This window comes from Sabethes cyaneus, chromosome 1 (assembly GCF_943734655.1).
Source record: "Sabethes cyaneus chromosome 1, idSabCyanKW18_F2, whole genome shotgun sequence".
NCBI lineage: Eukaryota > Metazoa > Arthropoda > Insecta > Diptera > Culicidae > Sabethes > Sabethes cyaneus.
This window is the reverse complement of record NC_071353.1, coordinates 21,349,320-21,369,333: the sequence shown is the minus strand read 5'-3', so window position 1 is coordinate 21,369,333 and position 20,014 is coordinate 21,349,320. Positions and strand designations below refer to the sequence as shown.

Sequence of the window (20,014 nt, the reverse complement as noted above, 5' to 3'; positions counted from 1 at the left end):
CAGTTTACTTCAGTTCAACATATTGTTTTCAAAAGCAGCTAGTGAAATATTTAACAAAAAATGTTTTTCAATGTGTATTTTGAGTTTTAAAAATGGTCCGAAAAAAGGAACTTTTTTAGTGCTGCGGGTGAAACGGACAATGCGTGGGGGTAAGATGGACAGGTATTGTAAATCGCCCCAACTGAGCGCATATTATTATTTTTGACCCTTAACAAATTGAATACGTAAAATATGGTGGTGTAGCGTGCAAAAAATGAAGGGGGCAGTCCACCCCCTCCCACTAGAGGCAGCCAATAGAAAGTTGTTTGGCAGTGGCAATATGAATAAGCATTCCAAAAACTGTTTCATGCCTGGCCGCTGCTAATTTGTTTGAAGTTCACGTTTGCCGGTTAAATTTTCATTTATATGCTTGAGATATCACTAAGAGGCAAAATCAACAATTTTATTATAATATGTTCACTGACCATCTTACCCACACTAGCAGTTGTCCATTTCTGGCATTTCTGGGTTCTGGCAACTATGTCAAAGGTAAACATTGGCAACGAATAATCAGCTCGTTTGATAAACGGAAAAAACATACATTTTCTAATCCGTGGGCTACGAATTTCATACCAGAAAAAGTTAACGCACTTCGTGACACTCTGCAGTATTATCTCTAGCTGCCCGCTTCAAACCGTGACTTTCTGTCGTGCTAAAATTTCGGCTGCTCAACATCTATTGTCGTCGACGTGAGGCTATTGTTCTGTTGTGATCTACTGTTGTATCTATACAGCCGGCAGACGTGCAATGAGTAATGAACGCAAAACTAAGCGCCAGAGAGCTGATACGAGCCCAGCGGCTGCTTCTGTTTACACCCTCGATAGTGCAGTTGAAATGCTGCTGAAACGGTTTGATGAAACGAATATGAAAATTGATTCATTCAAGGCTGAGCTAAATGAGAAATTGAACGATATGCAGGAAGAATTTCAACAACAGATTGATGTTATTAAGCACGATATAAATATGCTTAAGACGTCTTGTGATAGCGAGCATAAAAGTCTTACACAAACTGTGAATGTTACCAATACTCGCATCGACAGTGTTGCCGAAGATATTCGCCGCTTTGAGAATAGATCAGAGCTAATTGCCGCTGGAATTCCGTATCTCACAAATGAAAATCTGCAATCCTATCTACGTGGTATAGCCAAAGCGATTGATTTCGACGAGGACAAGCTGCCCCATGTTCACTGCAAGCGTTTACATTCTGGCAGACTCTCCGATGGTGGCAAATGTTTAATCGTATTGCAATTTACTGCTGCTTTTTTGAGGGACGAGTTTTATTCACTGTATCTGGTGAAGCGAGATTTGAAGCTGAATCACATCGGGATATCTTCAGATCGTCGCATATACATAAACGAGAATCTCACCGTGAAAGCGAGGGCAATTAAGCGTGCTGCGTTAAAACTACTTCGAGAGAATAAGTTGGCTGGCGTTTCGACTAAACTGGGTACGGTGCAAGTGAAGACTGCAGCTGGTGGACCTGCCATTCCTATAGCATCTATTGAGCAACTGACGTCAATGTAATGTATGTTTTTTACTGTTTGATTAGTGTACTGATTTGATTTTTTTGTGACTAAGAAGATTGTAACACAATGTGTAGAATTAGAAATAGTACTAGTATTAGGCAGCTTATTTATATACATTGCTTCCCTTACAAAACATGATGTCAACACAAACAAGTTCCACACTCTCACAGCACACTATACCTAGAATTGTGATGGATACTAGTCTCAATGATCGTAAGCTGAACCTGTGCCATGCTAACGTTCAGAGCCTTTGTGCCCGGCGGTTTTGTAAATTTGAAGAAATCAAGCTTCTGCTTATTAACTCTAAGATCACGGTCGCGTGTTTTACGGAAACGTGGCTAAGTAATTCGATCTCTAATCAAGCAGTGTCCATACCAGGCTATCGCTCTATCCGTAACGATCGTGTTTACAGAAGAGGTGGTGGTATTATTATTTACATCCGTGATAATATTCCTCACAGAACGGTTTACACTTCGGCAGTAAATGATGGCTCCAATTACAAGACTGAGTGTTTAGCAGTTGAGCTTAACATTAATAACAATGTAGTACTATTAGCGGCGATATACAATCCACCAGAAAATGATGTGTCTGATTTTTTGGCGAATGAGTGTGCTACGATTTTTGCATCTTATGAACATTGCGTTATTGTTGGAGATTTAAACACTGATTGGTTGCGAAGGAGCGCAAGGCGGGAACGCTTGGAAGAATTCGTCACATCCTATTCGTTGGAGGTCGTAGGGACCGAACCGACTTACTTCTACGACAATGGTTGCTCACAGTTAGACTTGCTGATCACGAATCGTCCGGACCTGTGTACTGCTGTCCATCAAGTTGATGTTTCTGGATTCTCAAAACATGACTTGATATTTTGCTCCTTTGATATTGATGTCTTTGCAAACAGTCGGCTTAATGGGATTACTTACCGTGATTATATGAATTTCAATGCAAATGAAGTGTCCCGGAGAGTAAATGACATTCCTTGGAATACCTTCTACTCGTTAACTGACGTCAACCAAACTGTAGATTTCTTTAATAGAAGTTTATCATCCATCCACGATACTTGTATTCCATTGCGGACAGTTCGTCGCCGCCAGGTCTATAATACTTGGTTTAACGAGGATATCCGGAAAGCTATAGTGGAGAGGGACATGGCATACAAGGACTGGAAAATTGCACCCATAGTTAGCAAGGACCGGAAAAAAATGGTTTATAAGCAATTACGGAATAGAGCTAACACACTTATACGAAGAGCTAAAATCGAACACCTTAGTGCTAATCTTGCTTCTGACGAGTCTCCAACCAGCCTTTGGAAAAAGTTAAAGCAGCTTGGAGTTGGTAAATCAGTGGGTGGTGAAGAGTGTTCCTTTGATCCTAATGTGGTAAATGCTAAATTCGCAAGCCATTTTACCAACGATAGCAACCATTACGTACATTCAAATATAAGGCTTGAAGAAGGATTTCGGTTCCAACCCGTAAGTGAACATGAAGTGATAAACGCTTTTCACGATATCAAGTCAAATGCAGCTGGATCGGATAATTTCCCAAAAAAGTTCTTGAAACTCGTTTTTCCATTAGTGGTCAACCAAATCGTGCATTTGTACAACAAAATAATCGAGACGTCTGTTTTTCCCGATGCCTGGAAACGTGCAATAATTATACCATTACGTAAGAAGAAACATCTTAACTCCATTGACAATCTCCGCCCGATTAGTTTGCTATGTGTACTATCGAAAGCTTTTGAAAAGCTGCTAAAAATACAAATTAGCTCTTTTCTATCTTCTGCTCAACTCATCTCCGATCATCAAGCAGGTTTCCGTCAGGGACAAGGAGTTAAATCTGCACTATTAAGGGTTCACGACGATATTGCGGTTGCAGTGGATAGAAACGACAAGGCTGTTCTTCTGCTCATAGATTTTAGCAAGGCTTTCGACACGATCTCTCATCACCGTTTATGTGATAAACTTCGAGCATGTTTCTTCTTCGAACCGTCAGCTGTTCGACTTGTTCAATCGTATATAACCGACAGGAAGCAAGCTGTGCACTGTAATGGAGCTATATCTGAATCTTTGGCGGTCATTTCCGGCGTTCCGCAAGGATCTGTACTTGGCCCCTTGCTTTTCTCGCTATATATTGACGATCTTCCAGGAGTGATAAGACATTGCCATATTCAGATGTTTGCTGACGATGTCCAACTGTACTGTATTCATCAGGACACCTCCACAGCTGTGGCCCAACTAAACGATGATCTTCAACGTGTTGCTCGGTGGGCTTCCAAAAACTCGCTTAGTATCAATCATATGAAAACGAAAGCCATTCAATTTGGGACATCTCAACGTGAAGATTCATCGGAATTACGAATAATGCTTGATGGGAATCATATCCAGTTTACTGATGATGCAAACAGTTTGGGATCATATTCCAAAGCAACCTACGCTGGGATAAAACAGTATCGCGCCAGTGTGGTAAAATTTATGCTGCACTTCGCACTCTAAGGGCTACCACGTCCGATCTTTCGCAATGCATAAAGCTCAAACTTTTTAAGACGCTGGTATTACCGCACTTCATCTTTGGAGATGTTATACATCTTAGCATGCGCTCTGCTATGATGTCCAAACTGGAGGTAGCTCTAAACGATTGTGCTCGTTATATCTATAACGTAAACCGTTACACTTCCGTTCGCCATCTGCAGAAAAACCTTCTTGGATGCCCCTTTCGAAGTTTTTATGCATTGAGAACGTGCATTTATCTTCATAGATTAATTCAGCGCCAGGGTCCATCGTACCTCTACGACAAACTGACAGCTCTCCAAGGACTTCGAACGCGTGGCTTTATAGTTCCCACTCACCGGACTTCATTGTATGGAAACACCTTTTTTGTGAGAGGTGTGGTAGATTGGAACGCGCAACCTACTGCTTTAAAACAGCTGACTTCAGAAGCAATGTATAAAATAGCTGCCAAAAATTATTTTGCTTTATTATGATATGTTGTAGTTAGATGAGTTAGTGATGTGTTGCTAGAACAAAGTAATGTTAGATTTGATTTTCTTTATTTATCCGTTAATGACACGAAAAAGACTTGTCTTACGTCATATATGTTCAATAAACTAAACTAAACTAAACTAAATTTCACCCTATCATTATACATTTTTTTAAAGCGTTCACAATTTTTCATACGCAAATGAAATAACGTATTATTTCAATGCAGACGTTACTTGAAAAGGTATTAAATCGAAATACTTCATGCTATGGGCAACATTTTGAAATTAAACCACTCAAAAAGCTTAACTTCGATGGAAAAAAAGTTACATCCAGACGCAGAATCATTTCCCATTTTTAGTTTTTCTGTACTATACCAAAATTGGAAAGTTCTAAATGATGATGGAAATGTTCAGACATCATGAGATAGCAAGATGGTTGGATGCCCATCAAAACATTTACGAATTTTAATGCTTAACTGGTAGAATCAACCACCTGTCCGTCTTACCCACCCTGTTCGTCTTACCCACAGTTCCCCTACCTCCTTCGATCATACGAAAATCCTCCAAACCGTATCATAAATATTTCTTCCGAGCCTTCGAAGTAAAAGCTATATGTTTTATATCTCGTTATTGTGGCTTTTAAAATAATCCTTTAACTAGTGAAAATAAAAACTCAGGTTGTTTTTTAATCGTAAAATTGCAAACGTCAATTTTTCGGCATGACGATACAGTTCAAAGTTGAATCTATTCATTTAAATTTTCGCTACAAGTTAAATTCATTTCCATCGAAATGGTTATTTCGAGTCGAGTAAAAATAGCTTCAGTTATTGACGTATTCCCTTTTGTTCGACTTCATTAATCGACTGTCGAGAGTCAGTTGATAGCTCACTTTTATAGATTACGGTGCAATTAAAATGTCATCATCGAACAGAATTGATAAATAATGGAAACTGCACATGTGAGCTGGGTTTGAAAAATATATAAATTTCCAGTGCTTTTATCGTGTCGAGCATTCTATTTTCACTGTGAAAGTTTACGAAACGGATAACTTAGTTATTTAACTTTCCGCTGAAGCTAACATTTTGTTGGAACGCCTTACTTGAGTTTCGTGTTGACAATCATCAAATGTTTAGTAATAAAGCTGCTGTTTATGCCGGATGTTTTAGGAATAAACTTATGCTGCAAACTTTACACGATGATGCACTTTCTCCAGGCTAAATATCCGATAAAGGATCGTATCCAGTTAGATAAATTCAATATCTGAAGTTCATTTCAGTATACATACCACTTTTACATGCAAACAGCAAAGTAATAGCTTTTCCATCTTCCTTGTTTTTCTCCTTCAGCCCATCGACGAATGCGGACCGTCACCAACTACTTCCTGCTGAATCTCAGTGTAGCCGATCTGCTGATGTCGTCACTGAACTGTGCGTTCAATTTTATCTTCATGCTTAACTCGGATTGGCCTTTCGGAGCGGTTTACTGCACCATCAACAACTTCATGGCCAACATGTCGGTGGCGTCGTCCGTGTTCACACTGGTGGCCATCTCACTGGATCGGTAAGTTGAGAGAACCTTTTCTAAGCGCAGGGAATTCACTTTGTTTTGCATGTTACTTTCACATAAGCTTTTGTTTCAATTTGCATCTCGTATAAATGTATCAATACAGTGATTAATTACTCCGGCAACAATGAATATTGTAAATTTCCACATCATTCCCAGAAAATTAGTTACAATATCGGTTTATTCCTGCTGCGGACAAAGTAGGGAATCACGGTTTGTTTGATCTGTGGTATGACCTGAATTCCTCACCCTGCTTTAGCTTTCATAGAAATCGGGATTTGTCATTCGCAATTAACATTAATTTTCGACCCACCAACACCCATTTGCGGTTTCATTCGGCTCTTGAAAATACGAAAATAGGACCGTCATTAGTAAACAGTTTTTCCCCTAAGTTAAATAACCGTATTTGACCGAATTTATTTTTCCGATAATTATTTTCCTATTATAGGGGGAGCATGCAAATGTAATTGTCGTTGCTTCCGCTGTGAATAAATAAATGGGAAACGCTCGTTTTCATTCTTTTCCGTGCAGACTTTTTTTGCGTCATCTTGTCTGTAGAAGTTGGCGAAAACCCATCCTATTTGGATGACGTAACATCTGCAATGCTTTACCAGTGGATTTTAACCATCCCGACAGCTTGTTAGTCCTTTAAGGTGTGCACGTTTTGGGGCTGGCGGTGGGAGATTAAGAAATATTTTACTACCTCCGATCGTTCGTCTCAGACTGTGAACATTGAAAATGTGGTTCTTTTCGAGGAGTTTTCCTTATTCAGTCTGTCATCCGGTGCCACCCTGGTGGGAAAGTTGCTTGGGAAAATGGTAAACATTTTATACGATTGTTTAGCTCTGCTTCGAAAGTGATTTTTATTATGCATTCAAACCACATTTCTCCGGCGCGCAGTGAATCGGATTTGAAATCATACCATTATTCAGCTAACCAATCAATGTCACATTCATTCAATTGTCATTTTGCTGTTCACATTAAAATTCAACATCCAATTCAATTTAACTTCAAATTCTGATTCAAATTAAAATTAAAATTTTAAAATGCAGGTAGGCAGAAATTTATTTCGAAACTGAAATTGAATTTTAAACTGAAAATGGAATAAAAATTGAAATTGAAATAAAAATAGAAATTGAAATTGGAATTTAAATTGAAACTGGAATTGAAATTGAATTGAAAATCCCAATCCCAATCCCAATCCCAATCCCAATCCCAATCCCAATCCCAATCCCAATCCCAATCCCAATCCCAATCCCAATCCCAATCCCAATCCCAATCCCAATCCCAATCCCAATCCCAATCCCAATCCCAATCCCAATCCCAATCCCAATCCCAATCCCAATCCCAATCCCAATCCCAATCCCAATCCCAATCCCAATCCCAATCCCAATCCCAATCCCAATCCCAATCCCAATCCCAATCCCAATCCCAATCCCAATCCCAATCCCAATCCCAATCCCAATCCCAATCCCAATCCCAATCCCAATCCCAATCCCAATCCCAATCCCAATCCCAATCCCAGTCCCAATCCCAATCCCAATCCCAATCCCAATCCCAATCCCAATCGCAATCCCAATCCCAATCGCAATCCCAATCTCAATTCCAATTTTATGTTTCGTTCGAAAGGCAGTGTTTCCCGAAAGATTGCCAAATAATAGTACCCAACAGAAGAAATTTTTGGAAGATCCATAAATCGGGAAATTTCGGCGAAAGGATTGTGTTAGAAGAGGTTGCTGCTCATTCTGGAGCAGTATCGAATGGTTTTAAATTAAGCTGATATTGTCGATAGTTGTGACGCAAAACCGACGTTTGTTCTGCCTTCGTTCATCCATTCAGCGGGGTTTGATGGAGGCCATAAATCACGCGAACGCAATACTAAACATTTAGAATCGACATTTCCTCAAGTACGCGATAAAAAACAAACAAACAAACAAACCGCAATGCCGGAAATTAACATATTTACGGTTGTCCTGCCGCTCCCGGTTATTTCAAGCAGATAAAAATAAATCTTTATGCGTACTTTGGCTCCAACCGAACACAACGGTGAACGATTACCGCCATTAAAGATCCTGTAATTGTGAATGAAATGAGCCAAAATTACGCCATTCAGTTGCCGAGTGAAGTAAAATGGAAATTAATGGGCATCCGGGAATCGTACTTACCTTCGTATTGAATCTAAATATGTCTATAACAAATTTATGTGAAAAGCAGCAAAGCACAAAATGTTTGTAGTTTTTATTTTTTTAGCTGACTGACACTAGCGTGTCCAGACATATCCAAAAGGTGGGGCACCCGACCTATCAAAGAAATGTTTGAGCTAAAACAAAAAATGGAGTAATCGTAGGATGGGGAATCAATTATTATTTATCTCAAAAATACCGGCCGATTAGGATGAAATTTCCGGACTTTCGGATGCAATTGGTGATTTAAAATCAATGTTGAAATTAGATTAGGAATTATACTTGAAACTGTACTAGAAATTAAAATTTGGCATAGGACGTTAAATTTGTCTTAAATTGGGGCTTTACTTCATATTCAACTGGAAATTGGACTTAAAATTGGATTAGGAATTGGGCTTAAATTTAGAGTAATTTAGAGATTTTTCTTGGAATGAGACATGAAATCGCACTTGAAACAGAAACATAGTTTAAAATTAATCTAAAATTGGTTTGAAATTGGACCTAAAATCGGAAATGCAATTGAATATGAAATTGAACTTGATATAGAACAAACTTGAATTTGTACTACTATGTACTTGAAGTTTTACCACAGACAAACAGACGAGATACTCGCGTTAATTTCACCGTCCATTCGAAAACCACTCATTTTTCAAAAAAGCGAATTTCACCACATGGCCACACCGCGGCGTTCGAGTGTTGTCTCGTGTTTTCAATATAAAACCATTCAAATGTAAAAACTCTGTCGCACAAAACCCTGCAAATGCAAGCTACTCCGCAACATGTATAACAGAGGGTGCTAGTGTGCAAGTAAAATGAGAAGAACGATGGTTTTTAAAGGATTTTCTTTCATGTGTCATGTCATTTCGTCAGTGGTTTTACTTCAAACGAGACATTTTTTTCTTCCTGTATAGACTCATCACTAAGACCAGTATCGTTGATCTATTGTGATATCACCCGGGTGTTTGCTGTATGAGCCGCATCGCATTTCTTTTTGCTATAATCGTATTTTCAAAGCCACCATTGTATTCAATGAAGAATTTATTCTGAATATTTGGCTCTTCTCTTTTAAACATTCGCTTAAACAATGGTGCTCACAGATTCTTATGAACATACATATGCCAGAAATGCAGTTTACACAAGCGTAAGTCATTGAGAACATTCCGTTCACCTCATTCATAGAAATTTTGTTCAGTCGGTGCCTTAGTGTGCCGCTGATCATGTGAAACCTGTCAAACTCGCCTGCGCCCAGCCAGACTGTTTTGATCGTTTTGACAATAACAAACATTGGCAGGGCTGCCAATTTCAAAATTTATATGTCAAAAAAAATTGGCCACAGTGTGCCATGAACTGTGAAATGAATGTATCGCAATTGTAATCAATGAGGTAAGCTGTTCCTTAAATTGAGCCTGCAACAATGTTCTAAGCGACTTACCCTTGAGTTTATATTAGTCTTTGATCCAATGATCTGATATAGTCCTACGTCACTATTTCGTACAATCCTTAGGGCTGTATACCTTGTAGTTTTCTAACTCCTTTGGTTTATTTTTCTCTTTTTTGTTTTACTTTTTAATTTATTTCTTAGTATGGTCTCGACTTATTGTTTGTGGAAATGGCGTATGTAGTCTAGGATTAAGTATGTGGAAGGATTAAATAGTATTTATGCCGGAATACTATTCTCTGTACAAAGTAAAATTAGGAACACCCCTACACCCCAACTGCCTAACCAAACATATCAACACACATAAACATAATGGTAAAATTAGGTACCTCTTAGACCGATAGTGAGGAAACAGAACAAAATCCAAAAAATAATTGTAACGAAAGATACTAAAAATACACGACAAATGACAAACTACAGGTTAGCAATAGACGAATATAACAACAAAATCTACAATCAGAATTATCATATGCAGGAACCTAAAGTGGATACGACAACAGCGACAATTTTAGACATTTGCAGACAAAATCATACAGACTACGGACAGACTAGTTAGTGAGTAGCAAATGAATACTAAAAATATGTAAAATACCAATGTTTATAGCGATTCCTTGAAAAAGCTTTAAAAATAAAAAGCGAAACGTCGGAAAGTAACTGAAAATTTGTTACGATTTTGGTTTGACTACATACGCCATTTCCCAAAGAAGTTACTTTTTTATTTAGTCCGTATTTTTCTGTTTTCTTGCCTGTCCCATTTTCTCGTTTTGTGTACCATCTTTTTCCTCTTATATTCCGTTTGACCTCTTTTTCCCGTTTTTCTTCGTATTTTTATCGTTCTCTTGTTTTCTTTTTTGGTTTTCTTGTTTTCTGTTCCGTATTCCCTTTCTTATCTCATTTTCCTCCTTTTTCTCTCTCTCTCGTTTTTCCTTATTACTATCTGCTTTTACCTCTTTTTCTGTTTCTATTTTCTTTTTCTGCCTCGTTTTGCCATTTTTTCCTAAGTTCTGAATTTTTCTCTGTTCCGTTGTTCATATGTTTTCTTCCGTTTTCCCTCTTTTCGTGTCGTTTTGTCATTTTCTGTTGCATTTTGACTTTTTTCTCTTTTCAGTCCTGATTTTCTTGTTTTTTCACTCTTCAACTCTTTTTCTATTCCGTTTTTCGCTCTCATCTGTTCCGTTCTTCCTTTAATTAGGCCCTACTCTTCTTTCTTTTCCGTTTTATCTCTCCTGTCTTCCGTTTTGATTTTTTCTTTTTTAACTCCTTTTTTTATTTTTTGTCCCGTTTTTATTCTTTTCTTCCAGTTTATCCTTATCATTTCTTATTTTCTTCATTTCTTTTATAGTTTTTCCTACTTTTTTCTCAGCTTACGCTTTCGTTCTTCATCTTTTTCTGTCCAGTCTCCTCTGTTTTGCCCCTTTTCTCCTTTTCTTTCCGGGTTTCTTCTTTTCCACTTTTTGTTTTCGTTTTCTCTCTCTCGAGGGTAAAACAGAATGCTGCGTCAACGTGTCCGTCAGCGTTATTCTGACAGTTTTCCCATACTGTCAAATCGACACTGACGGTTGCGTTGGCGCAGCATTCTGTTTGGGCCTCCGTTCTGTATCGTTTTTTTTTCATGCCAGTTTTAATTCTTTTTCTCTTGCTTTTATCCTATTTTGTTTCATTCAGTTATTGCCAATACACACCCAATTTTATGATTCTTATTGGTAGCATTTTTTCTCAGATTTCCAATAGTGGTCTTAAAATCGGTTGGGGGCCTCATGGCGAAAACGGCGATTTATTGATAAAATGCAATATGGCGACCAAATCCAAGATGACCGCCAAAAAAATGTTTCTTCTTCTTTACCGATCCGGGTCATTTATTAGTTGTATCATTGTCAATTTAGGGAGCATCGCACATGATATAGATCGCAAGGTTTTCAAAAAATTTAACCTTTTTGACACTGTTAGGCCTGTTGGCGAACGAGGGGCCCACTGTTTCGAGGTTTTAAAAGCGCAACTCCTATTTTTAACCATTTTCAACCATTAATTGGTGCTAAAGTTCTAATATTTCAAGACCTCATGTCAGTAATGGCCCCGTTCAAACGAGAATTACTGTCGTGCTCTTTGCTCTAAGTTCATGAAATGTGAATTTTTGAATTAAGTAAATATTCAGGAAAACCAAATTTCCCAACTCATGACTCCCAGGAACAACAAAAAGTGTTATCTTGAAAATTTTATTATAAATATACTAGCTGACCCGACAAACTTCGTATTGCCACAAATTAACCTGTGTTGTACATAAATCATGAATCTCGGGTGATCTTTGTCACTTCTCGAGCTTTGCAAGCCCCCCAGTGGGCGGCGCTTCCGACGGCGGGTCACCGGCAACACTCGCGACCGGCTCGTCCTGAATGATCTAGTGTTACTATAGATAGTTTTTGTGGTCTTGTTATTGATTAATGTTTTATGGAAGAGTCTCGAATTTCTCGAGTTGGATTACTTTTTGAGTTTCGCAAAAATTTCTGTTTTATTTGTATGAGAGTCCATATCCCCCTACCACAGGGGTGAGAGGTCTCTAACTATCATAAAATAAATTCAAGACTCAAAAATCTCCTACATGCTAAATTTGGTTCCATTTGCTTGATTAGTACTCAAATTATAAGGAAATTTGTAGTTCATTTGTATGGGAACCCACCCTCTTAAAAGGGAAAGGGGTCGTAATACACCACAGAAAAAAAATTCTGCCATCTAAAACTCTCACATGCCAAATTTGGTTCCATTTGCTTGATTAGTTCTCGAATTATGAGGAAATTTGTAATTCATTTGTGTAGAAGCCCCCCCTCTTGAAGTGTGGAAGGATCCTAATTCACCGTAGAAAATATTTTTGACTCCAAAAACCTCCACATGCCGAATTTGGTTCTATTTGCTTGATTAGTTCTCGAGTTATGGGGAAATTTGTATTTCATTTGTATTGGAGCCCCCCCTCCTAATGTGGGAAGAGGTCCTAATTCATCACAGAAAAAATTCTTGCCTCCAAAAACACCTACACGCCAAATTTGGTTCCATTTGCTGGATTAGTTCTCGAGTTATGAGGAAATTTGTATTTCGTTTGTATAGGACCCCCCCTCCTAAAGTGGGGAGGGGTCCCAATTCATCATTGAAAAAAAAATTGTCTCCAAAAACACACACATGCCAAATTTGGTTCAATTCGCTTGATTAGTTCTCGAGTTATGAGGAAATTTGTATGGAAGTCCCCCCTCTTAAAGGGGAGAGGAGTTATAATTCCTCTTATAAAGAGGGGAGGGGTCTCAATTCATCATAGAATAAATTCTTGTCACCAAAAAAAAACACCCACATGCCAAATGTTGTTCTATTTGCTTGATTAGTTCTCGAGCTAGGAGGAAATTTGTATTTCATTTGTACAGGAGCCCCCCCTCTTAGAGTGGGGAGGGGTCCTAATTCACCGTAGAAAATTTTCTTGCCCTCGAAAACCTTCACATGCCAAAGTTGGTTCCATTTGCTTGATTAGTTCTCGAGTTATGAGGAAATTTGTATGGAAGCCCCCCCTCTTAAAGGGGAGAGGAGTTACAATTCCCCTTATAAAGAGGGAGGGGTCTCAATTTACCATAGAATAAAGATGTGGTATTGGCTTTTGGTCACGGGTTTCGTGCGAAAATATTATATTTCGTTTATTGTCGACGTTTCGAAGGGTATCCACATCTTTAACAAAACCAACGGTCGTTTTTATTACCATAGAATAAATTCTTGTCACCGAAAACACCCACATGCCAAATTTGGTTCTATTTGCTTGATTAGTTCTCGAGTTATGAGGAAATTTGTATTTCATTTGTATAGGAGCCCCCCCTCCTAAAGTGGGGAGAGGTTCTTATTCATCATAGAAAACATTCTTGCCTCCAAAAACACCTACATGCCAAATTTGGTTCCATTTGCTTGATTAGTTCTCGAGTTATGAGGAAATTGGTATTTCATTTGTACAGGAGCCCCCCCTCTTAAAGTGAGGAGGGGTCCTAATTCAACATAGAAAATTTTCTTGCCCTCGAAAACCTTCACATGCCAAATTTGGTTCCATTTGCTTGATTAGTTCTCGAGTTATGAGGAAATTTGTATGGAAACCCCCCCTCTTAAAGGGGAGAGGAGTTATAATTCCCCTTATAAAGAGGGGAGGGGTCTCAAATTACCCTAGAATAAATTCTTGTCACCGAAAACACCCACATGCCAAATTTGGTTCTATTTGCTTGATTAGTTCTCGAGTTATGCAGAAATTTGTGTTTCATTTGTATGGGAGCCCCCCCTCTTAGTGGGGGGAGGGGTCTCTAACCATCACTAAAACCTTTCCTGACCCCAAAAACCTCTACATGCAAATTTTCACGCCGATTGGTTCAGTAGTTTTTGATTCTATAAGGAACACAGGACAGACAGACAGACAGACAGACAGACAGACAGACAGACAGACAGACAGACAGACAGACAGACAGACAGACAGACAGACAGACAGACAGACAGACAGACAGACAGACAGACAGACAGACAGACAGACAGACAGACAGACAGACAGACAGACAGACAGACAGACAGACAGACAGACAGACAGACAGACAGACAGACAGACAGACAGACAGACAGACAGACAGACAGACAGACAGACAGACAGACAGACAGACAGACAGACAGACAGACAGACAGACAGACAGACAGACAGACAGACAGACAGACAGACAGACAGACAGACAGACAGACAGACAGACAGACAGACAGACAGACAGACAGACAGACAGACAGACAGACAGACAGACAGACAGACAGACAGACAGACAGACAGACAGACAGACAGACAGACAGACAGACAGACAGACAGACAGACAGACAGACAGACAGACAGACAGACAGACAGACAGACAGACAGACAGACAGACAGACAGACAGACAGACAGACAGACAGACAGACAGACAGACAGACAGACAGACAGACAGACAGACAGACAGACAGACAGACAGACAGACAGACAGACAGACAGACAGACAGACAGACAGACAGACAGACAGACAGACAGACAGACAGACAGACAGACAGACAGACAGACAGACAGACAGACAGACAGACAGACAGACAGACAGACAGACAGACAGACAGACAGACAGACAGACAGACAGACAGACAGACAGACAGACAGACAGACAGACAGACAGACAGACAGACAGACAGACAGACAGACAGACAGACAGACAGACAGACAGACAGACAGACAGACAGACAGACAGACAGACAGACAGACAGACAGACAGACAGACAGACAGACAGACAGACAGACAGACAGACAGACAGACAGACAGACAGACAGACAGACAGACAGACAGACAGACAGACAGACAGACAGACAGACAGACAGACAGACAGACAGACAGACAGACAGACAGACAGACAGACAGACAGACAGACAGACAGACAGACAGACAGACAGACAGACAGACAGACAGACAGACAGACAGACAGACAGACAGACAGACAGACAGACAGACAGACAGACAGACAGACAGACAGACAGACAGACAGACAGACAGACAGACAGACAGACAGACAGACAGACAGACAGACAGACAGACAGACAGACAGACAGACAGACAGACAGACAGACAGACAGACAGACAGACAGACAGACAGACAGACAGACAGACAGACAGACAGACAGACAGACAGACAGACAGACAGACAGACAGACAGACAGACAGACAGACAGACAGACAGACAGACAGACAGACAGACAGACAGACAGACAGACAGACAGACAGACAGACAGACAGACAGACAGACAGACAGACAGACAGACAGACAGACAGACAGACAGACAGACAGACAGACAGACAGACAGACAGACAGACAGACAGACAGACAGACAGACAGACAGACAGACAGACAGACAGACAGACAGACAGACAGACAGACAGACAGACAGACAGACAGACAGACAGACAGACAGACAGACAGACAGACAGACAGACAGACAGACAGACAGACAGACAGACAGACAGACAGACAGACAGACAGACAGACAGACAGACAGACAGACAGACAGACAGACAGACAGACAGACAGACAGACAGACAGACAGACAGACAGACAGACAGACAGACAGACAGACAGACAGACAGACAGACAGACAGACAGACAGACAGACAGACAGACAGACAGACAGACAGACAGACAGACAGACAGACAGACAGACAGACAGACAGACAGACAGACAGACAGACAGACAGACAGACAGACAGACAGACAGACAGACAGACAGACAGACAGACAGACAGACAGACAGACAGACAGACAGACAGACAGACAGACAGACAGACAGACAGACAGACAGACAGACAGACAGACAGACAGACAGACAGACAGACAGACAGACAGACAGACAGACAGACAGACAGACAGACAGACAGACAGACAGACAGACAGACAGACAGACAGACAGACAGACAGACAGACAGACAGACAGACAGACAGACAGACAGACAGACAGACAGACAGACAGACAGACAGACAGACAGACAGACAGACAGACAGACAGACAGACAGACAGACAGACAGACAGACAGACAGACAGACAGACAGACAGACAGACAGACAGACAGACAGACAGACAGACAGACAGACAGACAGACAGACAGACAGACAGACAGACAGACAGACAGACAGACAGACAGACAGACAGACAGACAGACAGACAGACAGACAGACAGACAGACAGACAGACAGACAGACAGACAGACAGACAGACAGACAGACAGACAGACAGACAGACAGACAGACAGACAGACAGACAGACAGACAGACAGACAGACAGACAGACAGACAGACAGACAGACAGACAGACAGACAGACAGACAGACAGACAGACAGACAGACAGACAGACAGACAGACAGACAGACAGACAGACAGACAGACAGACAGACAGACAGACAGACAGACAGACAGACAGACAGACAGACAGACAGACAGACAGACAGACAGACAGACAGACAGACAGACAGACAGACAGACAGACAGACAGACAGACAGACAGACAGACAGACAGACAGACAGACAGACAGACAGACAGACAGACAGACAGACAGACAGACAGACAGACAGACAGACAGACAGACAGACAGACAGACAGACAGACAGACAGACAGACAGACAGACAGACAGACAGACAGACAGACAGACAGACAGACAGACAGACAGACAGACAGACAGACAGACAGACAGACAGACAGACAGACAGACAGACAGACAGACAGACAGACAGACAGACAGACAGACAGACAGACAGACAGACAGACAGACAGACAGACAGACAGACAGACAGACAGACAGACAGACAGACAGACAGACAGACAGACAGACAGACAGACAGACAGACAGACAGACAGACAGACAGACAGACAGACAGACAGACAGACAGACAGACAGACAGACAGACAGACAGACAGACAGACAGACAGACAGACAGACAGACAGACAGACAGACAGACAGACAGACAGACAGACAGACAGACAGACAGACAGACAGACAGACAGACAGACAGACAGACAGACAGACAGACAGACAGACAGACAGACAGACAGACAGACAGACAGACAGACAGACAGACAGACAGACAGACAGACAGACAGACAGACAGACAGACAGACAGACAGACAGACAGACAGACAGACAGACAGACAGACAGACAGACAGACAGACAGACAGACAGACAGACAGACAGACAGACAGACAGACAGACAGACAGACAGACAGACAGACAGACAGACAGACAGACAGACAGACAGACAGACAGACAGACAGACAGACAGACAGACAGACAGACAGACAGACAGACAGACAGACAGACAGACAGACAGACAGACAGACAGACAGACAGACAGACAGACAGACAGACAGACAGACAGACAGACAGACAGACAGACAGACAGACAGACAGACAGACAGACAGACAGACAGACAGACAGACAGACAGACAGACAGACAGACAGACAGACAGACAGACAGACAGACAGACAGACAGACAGACAGACAGACAGACAGACAGACAGACAGACAGACAGACAGACAGACAGACAGACAGACAGACAGACAGACAGACAGACAGACAGACAGACAGACAGACAGACAGACAGACAGACAGACAGACAGACAGACAGACAGACAGACAGACAGACAGACAGACAGACAGACAGACAGACAGACAGACAGACAGACAGACAGACAGACAGACAGACAGACAGACAGACAGACAGACAGACAGACAGACAGACAGACAGACAGACAGACAGACAGACAGACAGACAGACAGACAGACAGACAGACAGACAGACAGACAGACAGACAGACAGACAGACAGACAGACAGACAGACAGACAGACAGACAGACAGACAGACAGACAGACAGACAGACAGACAGACAGACAGACAGACAGACAGACAGACAGACAGACAGACAGACAGACAGACAGACAGACAGACAGACAGACAGACAGACAGACAGACAGACAGACAGACAGACAGACAGACAGACAGACAGACAGACAGACAGACAGACAGACAGACAGACAGACAGACAGACAGACAGACAGACAGACAGACAGACAGACAGACAGACAGACAGACAGACAGACAGACAGACAGACAGACAGACAGACAGACAGACAGACAGACAGACAGACAGACAGACAGACAGACAGACAGACAGACAGACAGACAGACAGACAGACAGACAGACAGACAGACAGACAGACAGACAGACAGACAGACAGACAGACAGACAGACAGACAGACAGACAGACAGACAGACAGACAGACAGACAGACAGACAGACAGACAGACAGACAGACAGACAGACAGACAGACAGACAGACAGACAGACAGACAGACAGACAGACAGACAGACAGACAGACAGACAGACAGACAGACAGACAGACAGACAGACAGACAGACAGACAGACAGACAGACAGACAGACAGACAGACAGACAGACAGACAGACAGACAGACAGACAGACAGACAGACAGACAGACAGACAGACAGACAGACAGACAGACAGACAGACAGACAGACAGACAGACAGACAGACAGACAGACAGACAGACAGACAGACAGACAGACAGACAGACAGACAGACAGACAGACAGACAGACAGACAGACAGACAGACAGACAGACAGACAGACAGACAGACAGACAGACAGAAATCCTTCTTTATAGGTATAGATTAGCAAGAAAAAAAAAATTATATCAGAACATGGTTTTCCGATTGTTCTTGGTATTTTACTTTCACCATCACTTAACGTAAAAGTGGACTTAAAAAGGGGAATGAATTGATTTTAAATTGGACCTGAAATTAGACTTGAAATTTGATTTGAAATCGGCGGTAATATTGTTCATGAAATTGAATTGGAACTTGAAATTGAGCTTCGGTTAGTGTTGAAACAAAACTTGAAATTTAATTTATTATAAGATAACTGGAATTCAGATTGCACTTGGAACTAGAACTAGTTTTACAACATTAGTCTACTTTTCGCAAAAATAGTGGCAGAATAAATTATAAACTGCAGACTTCTGTGTTACAGAAATTATTTTATTCTACAATAAATTTTACAGAGAAGGTGGAGCACGTGCCCCAGTGTCCTTCAGGCTGGGCACGCCAGTACTGACTGAACTGAAAGACCAACGTCTTTCAGTTTTTAGTGCATTTTGAGTGGCAGATTGCTTTCGGTGAATTTTTTAATGTGGTACACCCACAAGTAAAACGGTTTGGTTGTAAATATGCTGCAGATTGAATGATGAGCGCATTGTCAGTCGTAAGCCGCCCTTCTATATGGTGCAAAGAGGATAAACACAGTTAAGTACGTAAATTAAATTCGGGATAAAATATTCTACCCCACCGCCGGTGGGGGTTATAATTATGGTCGCATATCCACAGTTGAGTACAGGATTAAAATTTATAGTGTGATTCGGAAAAGCAGCAACCACAAAATGGTCGAAAACGAATCCTTTGACTTTATAATCTTCCTGCTGTTGAGCGCCCCGCTATCAGGATGAAAAACGTTAGCCAGAGCAGAAAGCTTTATTTTATTCATACATACAATTTGGACAACAAGGTGCGATTGACCGTTGAATTGTCAGTAAGTTAGACCAACCCTTTTAAGGCATGTTTTGTTAACTTCAATCCTTCTGTTTTGCAAGTGTAAGTAGCCTTTCACACCCTCATCAATCGACGAGCAGGACAGTCGACTTCAAAGAAAGTCCA

General features: G+C 41.2%; 1 protein-coding gene across 1 annotated transcript in view; it reads left to right on the top strand.

The window, feature by feature from the left end:
• The window catches only part of LOC128745356 (tachykinin-like peptides receptor 86C), a 113,923-nt gene that overhangs the window by 14,883 nt on the left and 79,026 nt on the right, over positions 1 to 20,014 (top strand). The window contains exon 3 of the mRNA XM_053842402.1: positions 5,889 to 6,102. Within this exon, the coding sequence (XP_053698377.1) occupies positions 5,889 to 6,102 (214 nt within the window). The remainder of the gene's footprint in view (positions 1 to 5,888; positions 6,103 to 20,014) is intronic.